The sequence below is a fragment of the Sphaeramia orbicularis genome, chromosome 8, assembly GCF_902148855.1.
Source record: "Sphaeramia orbicularis chromosome 8, fSphaOr1.1, whole genome shotgun sequence".
NCBI lineage: Eukaryota > Metazoa > Chordata > Actinopteri > Kurtiformes > Apogonidae > Sphaeramia > Sphaeramia orbicularis.
This window is the reverse complement of record NC_043964.1, coordinates 11,176,531-11,204,176: the sequence shown is the minus strand read 5'-3', so window position 1 is coordinate 11,204,176 and position 27,646 is coordinate 11,176,531. Positions and strand designations below refer to the sequence as shown.

Below are 27,646 nucleotides of genomic sequence, written 5' to 3'. Positions count from 1 at the left end.
ATGTGGCTGCCCAAATGTATGTAATATTATACAGTCGTGGAAAAAATTATTAGACCACCCCTGGTTTTTTCAATTTCTTGTTCATTTTAATACCTGGTACAACTAAAAGTACATTTGTTTGGACAAATATAATGATAACAACAGAAGTTTTGTTTTTTAAAGCTGGTGGGGCAGACGACTGCTTTGCACTGGACCTACACGTCTGAAAATAATGACTTCTAAAATGAATGATAACACTGATCTACATTTTTTTTTAGAAATGATTTGCTTCAGACATTAAATGTGCTAAATGTTATGTAATTTAATAAGATTAATTGGAAAATAAATGACAAAAGTGCCGGTTTGCTGATGTTTTCAAGGTATATGATTAAGTGTTATTACACATATATTGGTTTATGTACATTTATATAATAGTTTTATAAATCTTCCACTAAATAGAACCTGTAAAGTGAATGTATTCTAATGTGCAGACAGTGTTTTGAAGTAGATCTTGTCGCTCTGAGACAAATATTCCTTTTGAGTCAAACCCATTCTCTCGTTAATTCTTGAATTTCACATTTTGACCCAAGGCTGTATCTTGGAAACTTCAGCCAAACAGCATTTTTGACTTGATTTTTCTTTATCAGTGACTCTCATGTGGTAAAATTTCATTACTTTTATTCTGGAAGCATTTTCCAGTGTAGACCAGTGTAAATGAATGATGACGACGGAGTCAGGAGAGAAGCAGGACCACAGCGGCAGGTCCTCAGATGATCAAGGGAAAACCTGTGAGGACGTAAATAAACTTTGAACCTTGAACTTTTCAGCCAATGAGGACGAGCGGCGGTTAACGATTATACACATACTTTGACATCGCCTCTGAGGTGAAGATGCATGAGGCACTTTGTCAGACCGCGTCCAGGTCCTGTTGATAGAGGCTGATTTTGTTTGATTCCAGAACGATGTCGGCGTTTATGTGCTCGTCTGCGTTAAGGGCTTTAGTTAAAAACAGCAAGTCATGGAAAAGCTGCAGCTCCAGTGGGCTCATGTTGTGTAGGTAAGTGTGGTCTGAACACGCAAAGGCTCTTCTCAGATGTATGTTCTGATGTAAATATTAACCCTTTAGACGCTTGAGTTTTTTTGTTTTTTTGTTGTTTTTTTTCTCAATATTCAATTTTGATATCAAGATTTCAAAAAGATGTTTCATTCAGTTATGTTGCTCATCACAATTTTGCAACTTTGGCACTTAAAGGGTTAACACTATAGCTGGTTTTCTGCTGTTGAAGATTAACCTTTAACTGTGACATAACATTAGCCTCATAGTATAACTGCCTAACTCAGTGGTTCCCAACCTTTTTTGGTTCGTGACCCTAGTTTAACATCACCAATTTCTGGCGACCCCAGACATTCAAAACAGAGACTTTTTTTTTTTTTTTTTGCTAAAATTAATTTGTTATGATCATTTAATAGTTTATTATGCTATATTGCAAATAAACATTAATTTTAGACAACATTAAGGCTTTTTCAGGGGTGTCAAACTCATTTTAGTTCAGGGGCCATATTCAGCTCAATTTGATCTGAAGTGGGCCGGACCAGAAAAATAATAACATAATAACCTATAAATAGTAAGAACTCCAAATTTTTGTCTTTGTTTTAGTGTAAAAAAAAACCAAAAAACATTAAATTATGAAAATACTTACTTTTATAAACTATCCCAATCCGCCCCCCCGAAAAAACTGAAATTTAAATTAAAAACATAAGACAATTTTGTGCAATTTTAACAGTATTATTCCTCCACTTATCATTTCTCCATGTGCATTATGGATCAGATCTACAAAGACACTAAACACTGAGGAACAGGCAGAAAAATTGTTAAAATTGTGCTTAATTTTCTTTAGAAATTTCAAGTTATCCACATTTTAGTGTTACAGGATAGTTTGTAAATGTAAATGCTTTCATAATTTAATGTTATTTTTTTGCACTTAAACAAAGAAAAAAATAAAGTAGTTAATTCTAGATTTTTTTGGGCTTAATTCAAGATTTTTTTACTCAATTGAAGATTTTTTTTTTTTTTTTTTTTTTTTTTACTTAATTGATGAATTTTTTTGGCTTAATTCAAGATTTTTTTTACTTGATTGAAGGTTTTTTTTTTTGGCTTAATTCAAGATTTTTTTTTACTCAATTGAAGATTTTTTTTGGGCTTAATTGAAGTTTTTTATTTCTTAATTCAAGATTTTTTTTTTTTTGGCTTAATTCAAGATTTTTTCCTTAATTCAAGATCAATTTTTTTTTTGCTCAATTCAATTCAAGACTGTGGAATTTTTGCATTTGGCAAAAACATCCCAAGGGCCGAACTGGACCCTTTGGCGGGCCGCATTTGGCCCCCGGGCTGCATGTTTGACACCTCTGGGCTATATAATGTATATTATTATGGACGGAGGCAGAAAAGCCAGGTGTAGATTACTGCACAAAGAGAGAATTTGATTTTCCTAGGTCAGGATATGTACAGTCAGTCCAGCTTGGATTTACAAGGCTGACAATTAATACTGAACAAACAAGAACTCAAACTATGAATTATGAAAGAGCTGCAGCATCTGAAACCGACCACAATGAACATTTGACAGATAAACAGAACAACAGTGCTTCAGTTTCAGCTTTAGAGTTTGTCATGTCTTTTATGTATTGTCATTGTCTCTCTCGACTCACCATATATTTTTATTAGTAAGTTTTGATTTTATCAATAACTAGAAATTTCAGGTGACCCCATGTGGGGTCCCGAACCCAAGGTTGAAAAACACTGGCCTAGCTCATGCACTATATGGACAAAAGTATGTGGACACCTTGAATTCAGGTGTTTTTTTTCTAACAGGGATCTGGGATACAAAACAATGATGAAAATGTCAGAATATGGTTTTATATTGTGATAAATAACATATTGATTCATAATATTGATGTGCAAATGTCAAATCAGAATGAACAGGACATCTTACAGTTGTAGCCATGATGTGTCCCAATATTTTTGTCCATATAGTTTATAAGATTGGAGGCTGCTGCGTAGGTGCATGAGGTACGAGTGAAGAAGAAAAAAGGTGTCCCGCACACTGTCCGATCAACTTGCAAAAAACTTTAATGTATATTATTAATGTTTTTTACGAGTTGATTGGACAGTGTGCAGGATATCTTTTTTCTTCTTCATCCATATACTTTATAAACATCAATATTAGCTTAAACTTAAACCAGTAAACGGTTTGTTGTGGTAGAAAAATATTATTATTTTGAGTCAGAGCATGAAAAAATATTTTAGAAATTCTGAGGCAGAACATTTAAAATTATAATCTTGGATAAAAATAAATAAATAAATAAAAATCAGTGTTGAGAGAAACTGAGTAAAAACCATCTCAGATGCATTTTGGAAGCAAAAATAACAATTTAAACCAAACTAAACAATGATATTTATCAGAATATAAACTATATTATGACATTTGTTATTATTGTTTTGTATCCCAGACCCGTTAGAAAAAAAACAAAAAAAACACCTGAATTCAACATGTCCCAATACTTTTGTCCATATAGTATATGACTTAGGCAATAATGCCATGAGGCAAATGATATGTATGTAATATTATAAATGGACTGGGCAAAGATCAAAATGTAAAAGGTTATACAGATAGGCTAGTGATCACTGGGATCAATAAGTGTTGGATCTCTACAGAATAGCAACGTAAGGTCATAACGGGTCATTAAACAGGCACTAAAATAATTTTCTCTCAGTCAAAACCAAAGAATATTCTTGGAGAACACACCTGACTGAAGCCAATCTTGTAAGCTACATTGATTATGATGGAGCGACGATCCCTTCAGTGGGTCCTTGTTGGGGGAAAAGGCAGAAGAATTTAATGAGAATTATATGAATCTAATAATATGTACTATTTATTGAATACCAGGTCACTCCATGTGGACAGTCCTCCTCATAAACCCTGGCTGATCAACAGCTATGCCCACGGCACCTCCTTATACTCCCTGCTCCCCATGACCGTAGGCCAGACCCTGGATGCCTCGGTCCAGCGCTGGCCAGACCGTGAAGCCGTGGTCTTCGTACAGGATGGCATTCGGAAAACCTTTGTACAGTTTCAGCAAGATGTGAGCTGCAAATGAAGTTAACTGGCAATCCTATCAAATGTGGTTTATTATTATTATCCAGGACTCCATTTACCTCTGGAATATGTATGTATGTATGTATGTATGTATGTACAGTATGTATGTGTGTATTTATTTATTTATTCATTTATGTGTATATGTATGTATGGATGTATGTATGTATGTACAGTATGTATGTGTGTATTTATTTATTTATTCATGTATGTATGTATGTATGTATGTATGTATGTATGTATGTATATATGTATGTACAGTATGAATGTATGTATGCATGTATGCATGTATGTATGTATGTATGCATGTATGCATGTATGTATGTATGTATGTATGTACAGTATGTATGTGTGTATTTATTTATTTATTCATGTATGTATGTATGTATGTATGTATGTATGTATGTATGTATGTATGTATGTATGTATATATGTATGTACAGTATGAATGTATGTATGCATGTATGCATGTATGTATGTATGTATGTATGTATGTATGCATGTATGTATGTATGTATGTATGTATGCATGTATATATGTATGTACAGTATGAATGTATGTATGCATGTATGCATGTATGTATGTATGTATGTATGTACAGTATGTATGTGTGTATTTATTTATTTATTCATGTATGTATGTATGTATGTATGCATGCATGTATGTGTGTACAGTAAGTATGTGTGTATTTATTTATTTATTTATTCATGTATGTATGTATGTATGTATGTATGTACAGTATTTATTTATTTATTTAGTTAGTTATTTAGTTATTTATTTATTCATGTATATATGTATGTATGTATGTATGTATGTATGTATGTATGTATTTATGCTTTCATTTATGTATGTATGTATGTATGTATGTACAGTATATATGTGTGTATTTATTTATTTATTTATTTATTTATTTATTTATTTATTCATTTATGTATGTATATGTGTATTTATTTATTTATTTATTTATTTATTCATTCATTCATTTATGTATGTATGTATGCATGTATGAATTTATGTATGTATGTATGTATGTATGTATGTATGTATGTATGTATGTATGTATGTATGTATGTATGTACAGTATGGTACCTAACAAAACAGGTACACTCACTGTTCATGCAGAGGTGGACCTTACAGACCCTGGAGACCACATTGGACCTGAGATTGTTGACTCACTGTCATATAATGTGTGTGGAAATGACCAAAATAGTCACTTGCCCGATAAAGGGGCCAAGTATTTAAAAAAAAACAAAACAGGTAAAATATAGTAATAACAGAAATAAATCCAAGTGTACACGTCAGTCTGTTTATAGAAGCAGCAGTAGTTCAGTTCAGTGGTGGTTATGAGGTGAGGAGGTGCATAATGGAACCAAACTGCTACAGATTTGACAAACTTTTTACAGTGGAGTACCCCCTGAAAAATATACTTTTTCACCCAGGACCCCCAACTCTTGCTTCAGCATTTTTAATTGAAAAAAAATTGGGCAAAATTTGTTCCTGTGCCCAAGGTGTCTGTTTATATTTAACGGTAATGTATATAAAAAAAATTTATAATAAAGTACATTTTTTTGCGCAAAATATAAACTAAAGAGTGCCCTCTTTCATTGATAAGAAAAATAAATAAAATAGTCATTAATTGATAAATGAACCTTTCATCAACAAAAAATAATTACTTAGCTACTCAAATGAAATCATTTTGAATAATATAAAATATAAATGTACTTAAAATGTTACCAAAGCTTAAACAGGATGATTAATAATAAAACTATTATATGAATGTATTTATTGTGTTTTATATTTCAGCATTAATTCTCATTATTTATTTTGTTTTCGGTACATGATTACACTGGGTTACAAAAAAATGTTTTTTGCAAGTTGTCTAGGTTTTTTCAACTGAATTAGGACCATTTTGCACCGCTAAATCCAAAAATGACATCTGTTTTTCTCAATCAGGTCAGGTTTTTTTGCTAATTTGATTTTGAAAAATTTGATCTTCTCAAAAAATTGATTACATTTTTGTGACTTTATCAGTTGATTTTTTATATAGTTCTCACCCAAAATAGGTTTTAAAAGAAAAAAAATCATTTTCACAAGCACACTTTATGAAACTTGTGACTTGATTCCTGTCAGGTACAATGGTGTATTCACCGCAGATGTAGCAGAATACGTCAGGCTTATTTTTGCAAGATCTTCTAGTCGAAGCCATTTCATTCACCTGTAATATTAAAAAATCCATTAATCATAAATTGGCAAAAGTAAAATCTTCAGAACTCGTTTATTGCAAGAAATATGAAAGAATTTTGTATCATATGATGTGAAAATGCCCATAAATGTAAGCAAAAATGTTAAAAAGCCAATATGTAGCATAGTTCAGAAAGTTGACCTGATTGAGCAAAATTAATGTGATTTTTGGATTCAGCACACCAAAATGATCCTAAATCAGCTCAAAAAACTTAAACAATGAATTTGTTGTTGACCAGTGTTATTTATTTAATCTATCTTACCCCACTTTGGGAACCCCTGAGGTTTAGGTAAAAGTGCAATGTTTATAATAAAGTGCCGAAGACAGTCAGCAGCTAATGCAATAAAATGAACAGATAGAATAAAAATAAAAACACAGCTTTTTTTCTGAACTTTTCTTTGTTGACTTTTGCAGGTTGATCAGTTAGCTGCAGGTATTCTTGCTCTGGGTCTGAAGCGAGGCGACCGACTGGGAGTTTGGGGACCCAACACCTACGAGTGGATCCTTTTCCAGTTCGCTTCAGCCAAAGTTGGAGTTTTACTGGTCAGTTTGGATGTGAAGCCTTTAGATAAGTTTTACTGCACTGTGACCTTCAGTTATAAACCCCTGTGGGCCTGGTTAACTCTTCTGTAGATTAACCTCCTGCACTGTGTTACCAAACCAATGCTGTCAAATGTCAGTGAACAGGCCTTTGAACCTCAGACCAGAGAAACTGGAATAACAATGTGATAATTAACCATTCAATATTACGATGAAAGCTGCTGTTGTACACTGCAAAGAATGAATATCTGACTTACATAAACTGACTTGAATTTGGAATATTTATCTTGAAAGATCTTTTTTTTTTTTTTGTATATTTACTTATTTAGACTTAATCTTGTTAAGATTATTTGTCATGTTCCAAGAATCTTGAGCTACTCCACTTAGATATTACGAATAGTTTTAAGCAATATTTTTACCAAAACAAGCTACATTGTTGGGGGATGAGTGTGACGGACACAGTATCTGTTTGCCTTCAAGACATTTTTACTTGTTTTATGCAGTTTTGCCTATAAATAACTATGGAGTCATTTCATGTTCATTCAGCCATTTATATTTATATTTATATTTATATTTATATTTATATTTATATTTATATTTATATTTATATTTATATTTATATTTATACCATAGATTAAAAAATAAAAAAACAAAACACATACCATAGATTAAAAAAAAGTCTTATTATGAAGACTTGAAGCAAGTACATTCTGCTTAAAAGGTAATATCCGTACAGTAATAAAAGAATTAAATCCAATCAACAGGGGGAATTGATCTAAGGTTCAAAACCCTCTTAGATCAAAACTGTCAAGCAACTTGTGGCCCCAGTACACTTATACTGGAGGCCAAATTGCAAAACAGGACAGGGAAGAAATAAATAAAATAAAATAAAATAAAATAAAATAAAATAAAATAAAATAAAATAAAATAAAATAAAATAAAATAAAACAAAACAAAAACCAAAATAAAATAAAATAAAATAAGAATTTTAGCATTCTATAATCCTTAAATAATATTTTTTTGTATTTTAAGAAAACTTGATAAGTGCAGGCATCTTCCTGCGCTGGCAAATAATTTTACTTGAAATAAAACATTTTAACCCAATAATGACTTTAATTTTCTTATTTTCATACAGGCTTTTTTTTTGCAGTGTATAAGTCTAAAAGCTACATGCATGACTCCAATAACATGGATATGAACTACATGGTGGTATGTAAAAGTGTGTATGATGTGACATAAGGTGAAGCTTATCTTTTCTGTGCTGTTATCGATTTCAGGTGTCGTTGAACCCAGCCTATCAGGTGAAGGAAGTGGAATTTACTCTAAAGAAGGTAAGACTCGTGTCATTTGTTATACCACTCAGACAGCATCAGCATGAAAGTATAGAAAATAATGACAGGAGCCAACAAGCTGCACAGACAGTCGCAAGCACCGGATAATACCAGTTAGACCCCCCCCCCCAAAAAAAAAAAAAAAAATAAATAAATAAATACCTTGACCAGCCCTGTGCACACATCAATAATCACCTCTGAGCAGATACAATCAGGGGGATAAAAAAGTGATGATGATCCTAAGGGCCCATATTTTTTACAAAAATAATTAACCTATCACCATAAATGAATGTTTGCCTCACAAAGCACTCTAATTATATTTGTTCTTTGCATTAGTTTTGCTTAGTTTTTGGCAAAAAACAATAAAATCCAGTCAGTCTCTCCCCCCCCCCCCCCCTCCTTATTTTAAGATCTGGTTTGTTCCATGTGCCAGAGCTCCTCGTTGATTCTGGTTAATATACTTCCATCCAAAAAAGTAAAACTATATTCTCATTAGCCTCACAGCATAATTACCCTTTCTATCTTTGCCCAGTCCATTTATAATATTACATACATATCATTAGCCTCATGGCATAATAGCCTAAGTCATACACTATATGGCCAAAAGTATTTGGACACATTGAATTCAGGTGTTTCTTTTCTAACAGGGGTCTGGGATACAAAACAATAATGACAAATGTCACAATATAGTTTAATATTGGGATAAACATCATATTGATTATTAATATTGATTTTTTTTTTTTTTTTTATATTATTGTTAATGTTGTTATCTTTGCATCCAACATGCCTCAGAGATGTTTTTTTACTTAATTTCTCCCAACACTGATTTAGTTTTTTTGTTTTTTGTTTTTTATCCTGTGACAATGATTTTAAATGTTCTACCTCTAAATTTCTAAAATGTTTTTCATGCTCTGATAGTAAATAATGATTTTCTACCACAACTAACCATCTACTTTCTTCACATCTCACTAAGGAAGAAACATCTCCCATTAAACTTTAGGGAAATATTATTATTATATAATAATATTATTATATCATATTATTATATGGACAAAAATACTGTGACGCATCATGGCTACCACTGTAAAATGTCCTGTTCATGCTGATTTGAGATATAAACATCAATATTTATGGCATTTATCACAACATAAACCTAAATTATGACATTAGTCATGCTATTTTTGCATTCCAGACCCTGTGAGGCTAATGTTGTTGTTTTTTTTTAATATTTGTATATCAATAGTATATATTCTGTTATCATTAAAAGTATTTTTAAAATGTAATAGATGATTTCTCATTAATCTTACACAAAATCGTAAAATCTATTGGAAGTAGAATATTGATCCATGCCTCCACAGGGTTATATTTTTAGTGTTTGGGGCTTAGACTGTATCTGTCAAGAATAAATCACATAGTCAGAATCATTTCTTGACAAAAGGGCAACAGTGCACATAGAAACATATTAAAAAGTCAAACTTCTAGGTGCCACACATTGGCCAAGTGCCAAATCTAAAAACATAATAATTCAGAGAGCTGAAGTTTGTAATATTTATGGTGAATATAATATATTTTACACCCAAACACAGGAAATAGAAGTCATTATTTTCTGATGTGTAGGTCCAGTGCAAAGCGGTCGTCTGCCCCACCAGCTTTAAAAGCCAAAACTTCTGTGAGATGCTGAGGGAGATCTGCCCGGAGATCAATACAACACCCACAGAGACCCTGAATCTGAAAAGCTCCAGGTATGAATAAAGACCATGAAAGCATGTGGTTGTGTGTGTTCTTGCTCTGTACAACTGTCTTTTTTTGTGCGTCCCAGGCTTCCAGACTTGCGTATGGTGATTGTGATTGACAGTAAACAGCCGGGGATGCTCCACTTCCAGGACGTGATGCAGGCGGGAGAGAGTCGGCATCAAAAGGAGCTGATGGATGTGCAGAGGAAGCTGTCGTTTGACGAACCCATCAACATACAGTTCACATCAGTAACCTTCAGTATTAAACCTATAGCACTGGCACAAATGAACGGGTGTTTTAGAAGTAGTAGCAACAGCTGCGTTCACACTGCAGGCAGAAGTGTCTCAAATTGGATTTTTTTTTGGCTAAAATTTCACTCAAATCTATTTTTTTCTATTGTTACATATAAAAAAATCTGATCTGAGCATTAAATCCAAACTGAGCACCAAGGCCGACAGTGTAAACTCCTGCTATTTCAGGGGTCACATACACCCAATTTGACCTCAAGTGTCCCAGACCAGTAAAATAATAATATAATAACTTAGAAATAATTTTCTTTTTTGGTGCAAAACAAATATTACATTTACAAAAATGTGAATAATCTGAACTTCCATGAATCTGAAATTTCTTTCAATTTTAACCATATTATGCCTCAGTTTATCATTTAAACATGTGCATTACAAATTGCAGATCACAAATACGCAAAACATTTAGTAATAGTTGTCTGGAACTTAAAAATATCGATTTTTTTCCCCTTTTATTTTTCTTTAGCAAATGAACAAAGAAATAACATTACCCCAATTTTGGCAGAAAAATTCAAATCCAAATCAACACATACAGAAAATACATACCCAAAAGTAATTACCATAAATTTGATGATTTTCTAGGTGAATACAAAATAATAAATAAGTAAATAAATGAAACTAAATAAATGACATCAAATCAAATGAAATCAAATGAAATTGAATTAAATTAAATTAAACAAAATAAAACAAAACAAAACAAAACAAAACAAAATAAAATAAAATAAAATAAAATAAAATAATCAGACCATAGTAGTGTAAATTGTAGCACAGAGTAGGAAGGTACTGTATGTCCATACTTTTCCATAAAAGTCCAATTGTCTGTCTTGCCTTGTAAAAGTCCAAAGTCAATGAGTACTGTAAAAATATAGAATTAAGCTTTGTGATCAATACAATGATTGTCAGTGTCTTTTGTGTAATCTTTGCTTATTCATTCTGGGGCCAGATTGACACACATGCATTACAATTTACAGACCATAATGGATCTAGAAAGATACAAAACATTTAGGAACCGGTAGAATATTGTAAAAAATTCATTCATTTTTCTTAAGATATTTCAGGTTATTCATATTTTTCATGTCATTCACATTTTTTTTGTAAAAGGATGCACAGGAAATTTTGAATTTTGAGTACAATTTTGAGTAAAATTTACTCTAATTGAATTTTTTTTTACTCTACTCAGATAACATTTGGTCACTCCCTAAAAAAAAAGTAAACGTTATTCTTTGGGTACAGCTCTCCAAACTCAATACAGAACCAAATTTACTCAGTATAGAACCAAATTTATTCTTTTTGAGGAAAATACTTTTGACACTGGAAAAAATGCTCAGTAATTTTTCCTGTGTAGTTTCTAAATGTAAATATATTCAAGTAATTTTGCTTGTTTTTTTTTTTATATTGAAACAAAGAGTAAAATTTGGAGTTGTTATTATTTATAGGTAATTATGATAGTATTTTGCTGGTCTAATTCACTTAAGATCAGATTGGTCTGAATGTGGAACCTGAACTAAAATGATTTTAACATCCTTGTTTGTTAATACCTTCAGTGTCATTTTTGCATTTCATAAATTCATCCAATGGGTCAGACTGAACCCTTTGGTGGGCTGGTTTTGGCCCGCGGACCGTATGTTTGACACCTGTTAATTGTTTCAGGGGACGACTGGGAGTCCAAAGGGAGCCACTCTTTCTCACCATAATATCGTCAATAATGCGTACTACACCGGCCTCCGAATGGGTTATGAACGGAGAGTAAGTACCTGAAGTACCCGACAAGTAAGTCTTGACCAGTGTTGGGAGTAACATGTTACAAAAGTAATACATTACAGTAACAGATTAGGGATGCACCAATACCACTTTTTTCCAGACTGAGTACAAGTCCAAGTGCTTACATTTGAGTACTTGCCAATATTGAGTACCGATATGAGTACTTAATAATACCATTACCAATCTTAGTTTCTTCTGTAAATGTGCTTTATTGTCGTTGTCAACAAAGTGCTGCTACTGACATTTAATGCATTGGAATGAGTGTTTCTCAATCAATCCACTAGGGGGCGCTGCTCTGAATTACTCATACTGGACAAATACCACGAAGAAGAGTAAAGTTTTTTTTGAGAACACCATTTTGGAACAGCATTGAAAATTTGAAAAAGAAAAACAATAAATGAATCAAAACAATCAAATTGTATAGTGATTTTAAATTTAATGTGTAGCAGACACCTGAGTGTTGTTAATTTTTAAAACATTTTTCTTGTTTGTCTGTTGTTTTGGCTCCTTTTTTTATACTTCTGATCTATACATTTGTCAGTTGATTATATCTTTTTATTGTGTTAAAACTTTATAAGAAAAAAAACAAAACAAAACACTAACCCTAACCCTGCTTTTAAGAAGCTACTTAGTATGGGTTCTTCTTTTTTTTTTTTTTTTTTTTTTTTTTTTTAATTTTAATAACTTTTATTTAATTGAAGGGGATTTTACAAAGTACTACAAAACACATAAACATACCCATCTATTGTTAATGACCTTATACATATTTCCCCACCCACTCATAAAAATGGACACTTGCCCATGTTCACAACAATGAATAAAAATAAAATATCTGTATATACACTCACACATATAAATATACATTAGCACATGTTTACAATAACAAATGCATACGTGCTTGGACTAACACGCATACATGTTTACATACACACATACATATACAAACTTACACCCTACATACACTTTTTCCCCCTCTTTTTTTTTTATATCAGAAACAGGCTTAGAAGTCTATAATATTCCATGGGAGTGTCTGTAATCTGGGGTTCAAAAGTAAAACAGTAGTCATGTGATTCTGAGACAGTAATATTGTAAGGTAAGGAATTACTTTCAAATAACAGTAACTTGTAATCTGTAATGTATTGCAGTTTGGGAGTAACTTACACAACACTGGTCTTGACACAGAGAACATAAGCAAACATGAGATAAGTTATCCAACTTTCCACATTCCCATCAGCCACAGGTGCGGGTGTGTGTGTCGGTTCCCTTGTATCACTGTTTTGGTTCGGTGGTTGGAGGGATGTGCATGGCGGTGCACGGCATCACTCTGGTGTTCCCCTCCACTGGTTATGACAGCCATGCAAACCTCAAGGCCATTCAAGATGAGAGGTACAGAAGCGATCATCGCACAACAATATGCATGCTCACTAGGGGTGTAAGAAAATATCAGTTTCATGATATATTGCAATATTTCATTTCACGAGACTGTATCGATATTAAAAAATGTGAATTGATATTTTTAGGTATTTATTCAAATGCAGACATGGTGGAGGTTAATTTTTGTTTTTTTTGTTTATATTTTTGAGAATCCTGCGAGGTCTTTTATTTCTATATTCATATGGGTATTTTGCTCTGCTGTTTGTATATGACAAAAGTAGTATTGTGATCCTGCAGGTCATACATGTAGTTTTTTTGATATTGATAACACTGATTTGTTGAGTAATTGTTAGTTCAAGCATCCTAAAAGTACTTTTTACTGTCTGAGAGAGGTAGATGTTAGCTTTTCAGGAAATAATGAGAAAAAAAGGAGCAAAACAAAAAATATCGCCTTATTAACAGTATTGTGATATATTGCAATAAATCATATCATGATCCTAGTATTGTGATTTGTATCGTATGGCTAGATTCTTGCCAATACACACCCCTAGAGCTGCAACCGATTAATCGACCCAAAGTGATCCAAAAAAATCATTCAACCACAATTCTCCTGAATCAAAGCTATGTTTCCTTCATTTCTCTGCTGTTAAACATTGGTTCCACTGTAGTGTTTCACACAGACGCTTAATGTGATGCACAAAGAAGTTTCAATTCAGGAAAACCGCAATAGAATATCTCCCTTCAATGAATTCGAGTTGATTAATCAAATTGGGATTTTTTGCATTGACTTCAAGCACCTGGTTGATAAATCAGTTGCAGCTCTAAACACCCCTAATGCGCACTACATGTAATACATCTTTTTTTTTTTTTTTAAATTAAGGTGTAATGTTGTCTATGGCACTCCCACAATGTACACTGACCTACTGAGTCAGAACGACGCACACAAATACGATATATCATCAATTGAAGCCGGTAAGAGTTTTGTCAGACTTAATCCTGTAAAGCCTGAACCATTAAATCATTGACAGAAAATTCCAGTTCTTTGAAACTGGAGCCTTTGTTGGTCCTTCTGAACAACTCAAAAACATTTTTTTCAAATATCAATTTCCATGTATGAGTTTCAATTTTGTATCATATTTGATACATCAGGTCTCAGTGCTCAAATATTATTGTTATTGAACAAACAAAAACATAATACAACACAAACATGTCTTATAAATTGATAATTCATTTTCTAAATTGTCAAAGTTCTTCCTCCTTCCTCATTAATGACAGTCTTGTAGTGTCACTGGAAAGGCCTCTGGTGAACAAATTCCTCCCCCCGGTGGATTATCTGTGTATTGAATGTATCTAATTGTTTACATCAGGTTTTTCAAGACAAAAATCATCACACTGATCATGTAGAGAGCTTCAAAACTTGTATCAAATATGATACACTTGGCGTTATAGGGTTAAGACAGGTTAGATATAGCCTCCTAAGACTCAGGAAATGTCACCAAAGTCCAAGCTTTTTTTGTTTTTTATTAATTAAGTGCCTATATTGGAAACATCTTGATTCAACAGTTTTTTCAGGTGCATTTTTAAAAAAGATTTTATGGAATGTCCTTTGTGGTGGACAGTTTTCTTTTTTTTTTTTTTTTTGTATAAAGTTGTGAAACTCTTGTCCACAAATGTGGACAGAAAAGCTGGGTCTTAGGAGGATAGCGAAAATTTCATTTGGGAACTGACATAAAAGTAGCACTGGGTCTTTATGGGTATGGAAGTGTATTGCATTCACATGAAAAAATTTTAATTGGCTCTGTTTTTCTGAATTAACCTCCTAAGACCCAGGAAATGTCAGCAAAGTACAAGCTTTTTTTTGTTTTTATTAAATAAGTGCCTATATTGGAAACATCATGATGCAACGTTTTTTTCAGATGCAGTTTTTAAAATTTTGATGGAATGTCCTTTGTGTTGGACAGTTTTCTTTTCTTTTTTTTTGTATAAAGTTGTGAAACTCTTGTCCACAAAAATGGACAGAAAACCCATAGCTGGGTCTTAGGAGATTAACAAGATAATTATCTCGTAATTACAAGTACTGATATTCATTTTTTCATATGAATGCAATACACTTTTGTACATGGGGTCTCAATACTCAAATACTATTATTTTTGAACAAACAAAAACATAATACAACACAAACATGTCTAATAAATTGATAATTCCTTTTCTAAATTGTCAAAGTTCTGCCTCCTTCCTCATTAAAGACAGTCTTGTAGTGTCACTGGAAAGGCCTCTGGTGAACAAATTCCTCCCCCCGGTGGATTATCTGTGTATTGAATGTATCTAATTGTTTACATCAGGTTTTTCAAGACAAAAATCATCACACTGATCATGTAGAGAGCTTCAAAACTTGTATCAAATATGATACACTTGGCGTTATAGGGTTAAGACAGGTTAGATATAGCCTCCTAAGACTCAGGAAATGTCACCAAAGTCCAAGCTTTTTTTGTTTTTTATTAATTAAGTGCCTATATTGGAAACATCTTGATTCAACAGTTTTTTCAGGTACATTTTTTAAAAAGATTTTATGGAATGTCCTTTGTGGTGGACAGTTTTCTTTTTTTTTTTTTTTTTGTATAAAGTTGTGAAACTCTTGTCCACAAATGTGGACAGAAAAGCTGGGTCTTAGGAGGATAGCGAAAATTTCATTTGGGAACTGACATAAAAGTAGCACTGGGTCTTTATGGGTATGGAAGTGTATTGCATTCACATGAAAAAATTTTAATTGGCTCTGTTTTTCTGAATTAACCTCCTAACACCCAGGAAATGTCAGCAAAGTACAAGCTTTTTTTTGTTTTTATTAAATAAGTGCCTATATTGGAAACATCATGATGCAACGTTTTTTTCAGATGCAGTTTTTAAAATTTTGATGGAATGTCCTTTGTGTTGGACAGTTTTCTTTTCTTTTTTTTTGTATAAAGTTGTGAAACTCTTGTCCACAAAAATGGACAGAAAACCCATAGCTGGGTCTTAGGAGATTAACAAGATAATTATCTCGTAATTACAAGTACTGATATTCATTTTTTCATATGAATGCAATACACTTTTGTACATGGGGTCTCAATACTCAAATACTATTATTTTTGAACAAACAAAAACATAATACAACACAAACATGTCTAATAAATTGATAATTCCTTTTCTAAATTGTCAAAGTTCTGCCTCCTTCCTCATTAAAGACAGTCTTGTAGTGTCACTGGAAAGGCCTCTGGTGAACAAATTCCTCCCCCCGGTGGATTATCTGTGTATTGAATGTATCTAATTGTTTACATCAGGTTTTTCAAGACAAAAATCATCACACTGATCATGTAGAGAGCTTCAAAACTTGTATCAAATATGATACACTTGGCGTTATAGGGTTAAGACAGGTTAGATATAGCCTCCTAAGACTCAGGAAATGTCACCAAAGTCCAAGCTTTTTTTGTTTTTTATTAATTAAGTGCCTATATTGGAAACATCTTGATTCAACAGTTTTTTCAGGTACATTTTTTAAAAAGATTTTATGGAATGTCCTTTGTGGTGGACAGTTTTCTTTTTTTTTTTTTTTTTTTGTATAAAGTTGTGAAACTCTTGTCCACAAATGTGGACAGAAAAGCTGGGTCTTAGGAGGATAGCGAAAATTTCATTTGGGAACTGACATAAAAGTAGCACTGGGTCTTTATGGGTATGGAAGTGTATTGCATTCACAAGAAAAAATTTTAATTGGCTCTGTTTTTCTGAATTAACCTCCTAACACCCAGGAAATGTCAGCAAAGTACAAGCTTTTTTTTTGTTTTTATTAAATAAGTGCCTATATTGGAAACATCATGAGGCAACGTTTTTTTCAGATGCAGTTTTTAAAATTTTTATGGAATGTCCTTTGTGTTGGACAGTTTTCTTTTCTTTTTTTTTGTATAAAGTTGTGAAACTCTTGTCCACAAAAATGGACAGAAAACCCATAGCTGGGTCTTAGGAGATTAACAAGATAATTATCTCGTAATTACAAGTACTGATATTCATTTTTTTAAATGAATGCAATACACTTTTGTACATGGGGTCTCAATACTCAAATACTATTATTTTTGAACAAACAAAAACATAATACAACGCAAACATGTCTAATAAATTGATAATTCCTTTTCTAAATTGTCAAAGTTCTGCCTCCTTCCTCATTAAAGACAGTCTTGTAGTGTCACTGGAAAGGCCTCTGGTGAACAAATTCCTCCCCCCTGGTGGATTATCTGTGTATTGAATGTATCTAATTGTTTACATCAGGTTTTTCAAGACAAAAATCATCACACTGATCATGTAGAGGGCTTCAAAACTCGTATCAAATATGATACACTTGGCGTTATAGGGTTAAGACAGGTTAGATATAGCCTCCTAAGACCCAGGAAATGTCACCAAAGTCCAAGCTTTTTTTGTTTTTTATTAATTAAGTGCCTATATTGGAAACATCTTGATTCAACAGTTTTTTCAGGTGCATTTTTTAAAAAGATTTCATGGAAGGTCCTTTGTGGTTGACAGTTTTCTTTCCTTTTCTTTTTTTTTTTTTTTGTATAAAGTTGTGAAACTCTTGTCCACAAATGTGGACAGAAAAGCTGGGTCTTAGGAGGATAGCGAAAATTTCATTTGGGAACTGACATAAAAGTAGCACTGGGTCTTTATGGGTATGGAAGTGTATTGCATTCACATGAAAAAATTTTAATTGGCTCTGTTTTTCTGAATTAACCTCCTAAGACCCAGGAAATGTCAGCAAAGTACAAGCTTTTTTTGTTTTTATTAAATAAGTGCCTATATTGGAAACATCATGATGCAACGTTTTTTTCAGATGCAGTTTTTAAAATTTTGATGGAATGTCCTTTGTGTTGGACAGTTTTCTTTTCTTTTTTTTTGTATAAAGTTGTGAAACTCTTGTCCACAAAAATGGACAGAAAACCCATAGCTGGGTCTTAGGAGATTAACAAGATAATTATCTCGTAATTACAAGTACTGATATTCATTTTTTTATATGAATGCAATACACTTTTGTACATGGGGTCTCAATACTCAAATACTATTATTTTTGAACAAACAAAAACATAATACAACACAAACATGTCTAATAAATTGATAATTCCTTTTCTAAATTGTCAAAGTTCTGCCTCCTTCCTCATTAATGACAGTCTTGTAGTGTCACTGGAAAGGCCTCTGGGGAACAAATTCCACCCTCCTGGTGGATTATCTGTGTATTGCATGTATCTAATTGTATACATCAGGTTTCTCAAGAAAAACATATCACACAGATCATAAAGAGGGGCTTCAAAACTCATGTATCAAATATGATATGTTTGGGGTTATAGGGTTAAACATAATGACTGTGTAGGACTGTCAGCATGTGTGTTATTGTTGACTGTGTGTTGTGTTTCAGGGCTCATGGGAGGGTCTCAGTGTCCTCCAGAAGTTGTTAGAAAATTAATAACAGACATGAACATGAAGGCGATAACGGTGAGTACTGAAATGTCCTGCATCTTAACCCATAAAGACCCAAAACCATCTACTGATTTAAACTGTTTAATACCTGGTAATCCACTAATCCTATCAATACATGTAAATAATGGGTGTAAAATACAGTTTGTGGTCATCAGATATGACCCATTTGGAAATACAGAGGCTACAACATTGATTCCCCAGTAAAAACCATGGAGCTGGATCAATGATAGTGGATGGGTTTATGTTCAGTTAATGATAGATTTTACAAAAAAATTTAGCTTTTTCTTCAGTTTTCTCTGTTTTGGATGTAGTAACCCTCAACTTGAATTGCTGCTTTAATGAACATCTACATAATCAGTACATTAACTATAGGAAAATGGCAGATTTTCACTTAAAAATGCAAAATGCAGAGGATAGACTGCAAAAATCAAAATCTTACCAAGTGGTTTTTTTTTTTCATTTCTAGTCAAAATATCTCATCACACTTAAAATAAGACATAATCACCTGAAGAGGAACTTTTCAGTGAGATATAAAAACTTATTTTTAGACAATAGATCTTGAAAATCTTATTTCAAGAAATCTTACCAAGATAATTTTCACTTGTTCCATTGGCTATTTATTTATTTATTTATTTAGCTTAATTCAATTTTTTTTTTTTTTTGCTTAATTCAAGCAAAAAAAAAAAACAAAAAAACAAAAACAAAAACAGTGCAAGTGAAAATTATCTTGTAAGATTTCTTAAAATAACATTTTCCAGATCTATTGTCTAAAAATAAGTTCTTATATCTCACTGAAAAGTTACTCTTTAGGTGATTATGTCTTATTTTAAGTGTGATGAGATATTTTGACTGGAAATGAGAAAAATGCACTTGGTAATAGTTTGATTTTTTCCAGTATAATATTAGAGTAAATGGTGGTAAATCACTTATTAAAGGTTAAAAATAGAGTAAAATTTATTTGGGAACTGACGCAAAACTAGTGCTGGTCTTTATGGGTTAACTGAGGGTTGTTTTTTTTATAGTCCAGTCTTCTCTGTTTCAGGTACATTCATGTTTTCACTAAATCTATGTGTGTATATTATGTTTTTACAGTTACTATATGGCACCACTGAGAATAGTCCCATTACGTTTCTGGGATTCCCACAAGACACCGACGACCTGAAGGTTAATACTGTCGGATGTATCATGCCCCACACTGAGGTTTGCCCTTTATTCATACAAACAGACTTCTCTACATAAAGACACCGCTGTTTGGTTTCATATTGTATTTCTGTGAATGTACAGGCTAAAGTGGTGGACCCTATCTCCGGGGAGATGGTCCCTCTGGGGGCGTCCGGAGAGCTGCTGATCAGAGGCAGTTGTGTGATGCTCGGATACTGGAACGATCCTGAAAAAACCCGAGAGGTTATCGCAGAAGACCGCTGGTACAGGACAGGGTAAGAAGGATGATGATGTAAAGAGAGTGGATGTTTGGATGAAGCTAAAGGAGCGAAACCTGGACCAGGGTTAATAACGTTAACGAAAACGAACGAAACAACGAAAACTAGAATTGAAAGAACATTTTTGTTATCTGAAATCCTACTATATAATGCACGTTCTGTGTCCGTCCGATCGATGTTGCAGCACAGGAGGGCGTTTGTACGGATTTTCCTCAGCCTTCACAGGCCCGATCGCCGCCAAACTCGCCAAATGAATAGAAACATTACCTGACTATCTACTAGGCATAATTTTATTTCCCTATTCAAATGTTGTGAGGTATGCTGGGCGATTTTAGCCTCTTTCTACTTTGAATTCTTCATCTCTGCCGCCATACTCCATTTTCGGAAGTGGTCATGCTGCCGTTCATGAAATTTCTTCTGCTAGCAGGCAATGCTACAATGTGAAGTCTGCAGTTCACTACCGCTGTATGAATTTAACCGTGCTTGACAGGCCAAACAAATACATGCTCTTCCCTTCATGCCTCACATGTTGGCTCAAATTATTACCTGCACAATGCATGATTAAATGATAGTTTACGAATGGATAGTGGTGGCGGACAAGTTGTACTTATCATGCTATCATACAATGGCACCACGGGTACAATGCCGCTAGTAAATAAAAACTATAATTCAAAGAAAAAGCCATAACTAACTGAAACTGTATTGTGCGCTTACAAAAGTAACAAAAACATATAAAAATTATGGATAAAATTACCTTAGTTTTCATCTTTGTCATTGTCGGATTGATACAAAAGCGATTTATTTCACTCTAGCGCTTTTAGCTAGCGGCACCGTACGACACTTCACAGTCGGTCACTTCTCGTCACTTGTCGTTTAGTCATCTTTTTGTCCCCACTCTACCTGGAAACATGGAGACTAAAGCTGGGAGAAAGCAGCAGAGTCCAGTACGGGATTTATATGAATACAACGGTGAAGAAGATAAAAGATACGACAAAACTAAAATTAATACTAAAACTAAACTAAAATTAGGTATTTAGAAAAAAAATGAAAGCTACTAAAAACTAGCAAACCTGCTCTAAAAACAAAGTAAAACTAACTGAATTAGAGAAAAAAAAAAGTCAACAAAACTAAAATTAATACTAAAACTAAACTAAAATGAAGGATTTAGAAAAAAAAAAGAAAACTAATAAAAAAAAAAACCTAGCAAACCTGATCTAACAACGAATTAAAACTAATTGAATTAGAGAAAAAAACTCGACAAAATGACAAAACTAAAATTAATACTAAAACTAAGCATTTAGAGAAAAAATTTAAAGTAATAAAAACTAGCAAACCCGCTCTAAAAACTAATTAAAACTAACTGAATTAGAGAAAAAAAAAGTCGACAAAATGACAAAACTAAAATTAATACTAAAACTAAGCATTTAGAAAAAAAAATTAAACTAATAAAAACTTGCAAACCTGCTCTAAAAACAAAGTAAAACTAACTGAATTAGAGAAAAAAAAGTCAACAAAACAACAAAACTAAAATTAATACTAAAACTAAACTAAAACTAAGCATTTAGAAAAGAATGAGAGCTAATAAAAACTAGCAAACCTGCTCTAAAAACGAATTAAAACTAACCTAATTAGAGAAAAAAAACCCGACAAAATGACAAAGCTAAAATTAATACTAAAACTAAGCATTTATAAAAAAAAATAAATAAATAAAACTAATAAATACTAGCAAACCTGCCCTAGAAATGAATTAAAACTAACTAAATTAGAGAAAAAACAGTCCAAACTAAATAAAACTAAACTATAATGAAAAATCCCAAACTATTATAACCTTGACGTGGACATGTGGTTTTTCCCTTCCTTCGCAGTGACACGGCCAGTCTGGACAGTATGGGATACTGTCGAATCGAAGGACGCATAAAGGACATGATCATCCGAGGAGGCGAGAACATCTATCCAGCTGAGATCGAAGAGTTCTTATACACACATCCTAAAGTCAGAGAAGTGCAGGTAAGATATAAAACCACTGGAGGGCGACAAACAGACGTGTAATATGTTGAAGCATCATTTTGCATTTTCTTGTACATTTATATTTTTTCATTTTCCTGTCTGTTTGCACAAATAATTTAAATTGGTAATAAACAACAGCAAAAAACAAACAAATAAACAAAAACAAAACATTTAAAAGCTTAAATTAAAACATTAAATTAAAGGCTTATGATTTTTTAGTTTGTTTTGTTTTTATATTTATTTACGAGATTAAATACTTTTATTATTATTCTCATTTTTCTTTCTTTTTTTTAAATGAAAAATTGGATTTCCCTTTTGTGAATTTTTTATATTTGATTGTAATTAACTTATTATAACTTACCAAAAATATATGCAGGATTTAATTTTAATTTCAAGATGAGAACATTATAATAATAGAATACAGCAACATGCAGACTAAAGAAGGCGTACATGTATTTACACGTATTTTTTATTTTTTATCTATTTATGTTTTGTTTTGTTTTTTTCTCATGCCTATACTTTTTATTGCTTCCCTGCTATAATTCTTTTAATGTTTTATGTAAAGCATGTTGAATTGTCTTGTACATGAAATGTGCTATATAAACAAACCTGCCTTGCTTTGCCTAATTACAGGTAAGTGTTAATTACATGTTGGTTATATGTTTATTATGTTTATTGTGTTATAATAAGGTAAATACGTATTAATAACATGTTTATTACAGGTTTAGTATGTGTTGCTTAAATTAAGTGTTAATAACATGTTAATAACACATTTATTACAAGTTCATTATATGTTTATTATATGTTTATTATGTGTTTTTAGAAGGTAAGTAGGAGTTAGCGGTTTGGGTTTGGCTAAGGTTTGGTTAGGGGATTAGATTTTAGGAGTTAGGGGTTAGGGGTAGGCCTAGGGCTAGGGTTAGGGCTGGGGTTAGGGTTTTTACATTTTAATATGTTAACATGTTTATTACATTTTCTTGTAAGTTATTATATGTTTTAACAAGGGTTAGGGTTATTAACATGTCTGTGTTAATAGCAAGTGTATTACATGTTTATAACATGAAAAAAAAAAACGTTTTTACATGTTTATTACACGTTTATTATTTGTTACTACACATAAGTGTTAATCATATTTTAATTTCATGTTAACAACACGTTAATAACATGTTTATTGCATATTTATTATTATGTTTATTATGTGTTTTTACAAGGTCCGTAAGTGTCAGTGATATGAGTTAGGGTTAGGATTAGGGGTTTTATATTTTAATAATATGTTAATAACATGTTTATTACATTTTGTTGTAAGTTATTATGTTATTACAAGGGTTAGTGTTATTAACATGTCTGTGTCAATAACATGTTTATTACATGTTTGTAACACGTTAATAACATATTTATTACATGTTTATTATGTGTTACTACACATAAGTGTTAGTTACATTGTAATAACATGTTAACAACACGTTAATAACTCGTTTATTACATATTTATTATTATGTTGATTATGTGTTTTTACAAGGTATGTAAGTGTCAGTGATATGAGTTAGGGTTAGGTTTTTTACATTTTAATATTTTAATAACATGTTTATTACATTTTGTTGTAAGTTATTATATGTTATTACAAGGGTTAGGGTTAGGTTTAGGGTTAACTTTAGGGTTAGTGTTAGGGTTAGAGCCAGGGGTAAGGGTTAGGGCTAGGGTTTGGGTTTGGGTTAGGGTTAGGGTTAGGGTTAACTTTAGTGTTAGTGTTAGGGCCAGGGGTAAGGGTTAGGGCTAGGGTTTGGGTTTGGGTTTGGGTTTGGGTTAGGGTTAACTTTAGGGTTAGTGTTAGGGCCAGGGGTAAGGGTAAGGGTTAGGGCTAGGGTTAGGGCTAGGGTTAGGGTTAGGTTTAGGGTTAGGGCCAGGGGTTAGGGTTAGAGCTAGGGCTAGGGTTAGGGCTAGGGTTAGGGTAGGGCTAGGGTTAGAGTTAGGGTTAGGGTTAGGGCTTGGGTTAGGGCCAGGGTTAGGGTTAGGGTTAAGGCTAGGGTTAGGTTTAGGGCTAGGGTTAGGGCTGGGGTTAGGGTTGGGGCTAGGGTTAGGGTTAGGGTTAGGGCTTGGGTTAGGGTTAGAGTTAGGGCTAGGGTTAGGGCTAGGGTTAGGGTTTTTACATTTTAATAACATGTTTATTACATTTTCTTGTAAGTTATTATATGTTATTACAAGGGTTAGTATTACTAACATGCCTGTGTTAATAACATGTTTCTTACATGTTTATAACACATTTATTACATGTTTATTACACATTTATTATGTGTTACTACACATTAGTGTTAATTACATTGTAATAACATGTTAACAACACGTTAGTAACTCGTTTATTACATATTTATTATTATGTTGGTTATGTGTTTTTACAAGGTACGTAAGTGTCAGTGATATGAGTTAGGGCTAGGGTTAGGTTTTTTACATTTTAATATTTTAATAACATGTTTATTACATTTTGTTGTAAGTTATTATATGTTATTACAAGTGTTAGGGTTGACTTTAGGGTTAGTGTTAGGGTAGGGCCTGGGGTAAGGGTTAGGGTTTGGGTTAGGGTTAGAGCTAGGGCTGGGTTAGGGTTGGAGCTAGGGTTAGGGTCAGGGCTAGGGTTAGGGCTTGGGTTAGGGCCAGGGTTAGGGCTAGGGTTAGGGCTAGGGTTAGGGCTGGGGTTAGGGTTAGGGCTAGGGTTTGGGTTAGGTTTAGGGCTAGGGTTAGGGTTAGGGCTTGAGTTAGGGTTAGGGTTAGAGTTAGGGCTGGGGTTATTGCTAGGGTTAGGGCCAGGCTTAGGGTTTTTACATTTTAATAATATGTTTATTACATTTTCTTGTAAGTTATTATACGTTATTACAAGGGCTAGTGTTACTAACATGTCTGTGTTAATAACATATTTATTACATGTTTATAACACGTTAATAACAATTTATTACATGTTTATTACACATTTATTATGTGTTACAACACATTAGTGTTAATTACATTGTAATACCATGTTAACAACACGTTAATAACTCGTTTATTACATATTTATTATTATGTTGATTATGTGTTTTTACAAGGTATGTAAGTGTCAGTGATATGAGTTAGGGCTAGGGTTAGGGTTAGGTTTTTTACATTTTAATATTTTAATAACATGTTTATTACATTTTTTTGTAAGTTATTATATGTTATTACAAGGGTTAGGGTTAGGGCTAGGGTTAGGGTTAGGGTTAACTTTAGGGTTAGTGTTAGGGTTAGGGCCAGGGGTAAGGGTTAGGGCTAGGGTTAGGGTTAGGATTAGGTTTAGGGTTAGGGTTAACTTTAGGGTTAGTGTTAGGGCCAGGGGTAAGGGTTAGGGCTAGGGTTAGGGTAAGGGCTAGGGTTAGGGTTAGGTTTAGGGTTAGGGCCAGGGGTTAGGGTTAGGGTTAGAGCTAGGGCTAGGGTTAGAGTTAGGGTTAGGGCTAGGGTTAGTTTTTTTTACATTTTAATATTTTAATAACATGTTTATTACATTTTGTTGTAAGTTATTATATGTTATTACAAGTGTTAGGGTTGACTTTAGGGTTAGTGTTAGGGTAGGGCCTGGGGTAAGGGTTAGGGTTTGGGTTAGGGTTAGAGCTAGGGCTAGGGTTAGGGTTAGGGTTAGGGTCAGGGCTAGGGTTAGGGCTTGGGTTAGGGCCAGGGCTAGGGTTAGGGTTAGGTTTAGGGCTAGGGTTAGGGCTGGGGTTAGGGTTAGGGCTAGGGTTTGGGTTAGGTTTAGGGCTAGGGTTAGGGTTAGGGCTTGGTTTAGGGCGTGGGTTAGGGTTAGAGTTAGGGCTAGGGTTATTGCTAGGGTTAGGGCCAGGCTTAGGGTTTTTACATTTTAATAATATGTTTATTACATTTTCTTGTAAGTTATTATACGTTATTACAAGGGTTAGTGTTACTAACATGTCTGTGTTAATAACATATTTATTACATGTTTATAACACGTTAATAACACATTTATTACATGTTTATTACACATTTATTATGTGTTACAACACATTAGTGTTAATTACATTGTAATACCATGTTAACAACACGTTAATAACTCGTTTATTACATATTTATTATTATGTTGATGTTGTGGGTTAGGGTTAGGGTTAGGGTTAGTGATGTTGTGATGTTGATGTTGTTGTGTGTTTTTACAAGGTATGTAAGTGTCAGTGATATGAGTTAGGGCTAGGGTTAGGGTTACGTTTTTTACATTTTAATATTTTAATAACATGTTTATTACATTTTGTTGTAAGTTATTATATGTTATTACAAGGGTTAGGGTTAGGGCTAGGGTTAGGTTTAGGGTTAGGGTTAACTTTAGGGTTAGTGTTAGGGTTAGGGCCAGGGGTAAGGGTTAGGGCTAGGGTTAGGGTTAGGGTTAGGCTTAGGTTTAGGTTTAGGTTTAGGTTTAGGGTTAGGGTTAACTTTAGGGTTAGTGTTAGGGCCAGGGGTAAGGGTTAGGGCTAGGGTTAGGGTAAGGGCTAGGGTTAGGGTTAGGGCCAGGGGTTAGGGTTAGGGTTAGAGCTAGGGCTAGGGTTAGAGTTAGGGTTAGGGCTTGGGTTAGGGCTAGGGCCAGGGTTAGGGTTAGGGCTTGGGTTAGGATTAGAGTTAGGGCTAGAGTTATTGCTAGGGTTAGGGTTTTTACATTTTAATAATAGGTTTATTACATTTTCTTGTAAGTTATTATATGTTATTACAAGGGTTAGTGTTACTAACATGTTTATTACATGTTTATAACACGTTAATAACACATTCATTACATGTTTATTACACATTTATTATGTGTTACTACACATTAGTGTTAATTACATTGTAATAACATGTTAACAACACGTTAGTAACTCGTTTATTACATATTTATTATTATGTTGGTTATGTGTTTTTACAAGGTATGTAAGTGTCAGTGATATGAGTTAGGGCTAGGGTTAGGTTTTTTACATTTTAATATTTTAATAACATGTTTATTACATTTTGTTGTAAGTTATTATATGTTATTACAAGGGTTAGGGTTAGGGTTGACTTTAGGGTTAGTGTTAGGGTTAGGGCCTGGGGTAAGGGTTAGGGTTTGGGTTAGGGTTAGAGCTAGGGCTGGGGTTAGGGTTGGAGCTAGGGCTAGGGTTAGGGTTAGGGCTAGGGTTAGGGTAGGGCTTAGGGTTAGAGTTAGAGTTAGGGTTAGGGCTTGGGTTAGGGTTAGGGCTAGGGTCAGGGCTGGGGTTAGGGTTAGGGCTAGGGTTTGGGTTAGGTTTAGGGCTAGGGTTAGGGCTTGGCTTAAGGC

General features: G+C 33.3%; 1 protein-coding gene across 1 annotated transcript in view; it reads left to right on the top strand.

Moving 5' to 3' along the window:
* The first annotated feature begins 3,041 nt into the window (after nt 1–3,041).
* The window catches only part of LOC115424211 (acyl-CoA synthetase family member 2, mitochondrial-like), a 39,922-nt gene continuing 15,317 nt past the window's right edge, over nt 3,042–27,646 (top strand). The window contains exons 1-13 of the mRNA XM_030141330.1: nt 3,042–3,046; nt 3,924–4,119; nt 6,787–6,915; nt 8,190–8,243; nt 9,861–9,985; nt 10,063–10,225; nt 11,933–12,028; nt 13,278–13,429; nt 14,298–14,389; nt 18,849–18,925; nt 20,003–20,110; nt 20,195–20,346; nt 22,215–22,356. Coding sequence (XP_029997190.1) covers nt 3,042–3,046; nt 3,924–4,119; nt 6,787–6,915; nt 8,190–8,243; nt 9,861–9,985; nt 10,063–10,225; nt 11,933–12,028; nt 13,278–13,429; nt 14,298–14,389; nt 18,849–18,925; nt 20,003–20,110; nt 20,195–20,346; nt 22,215–22,356 — 1,491 coding nt within the window. The remainder of the gene's footprint in view (nt 3,047–3,923; nt 4,120–6,786; nt 6,916–8,189; nt 8,244–9,860; nt 9,986–10,062; nt 10,226–11,932; nt 12,029–13,277; nt 13,430–14,297; nt 14,390–18,848; nt 18,926–20,002; nt 20,111–20,194; nt 20,347–22,214; nt 22,357–27,646) is intronic.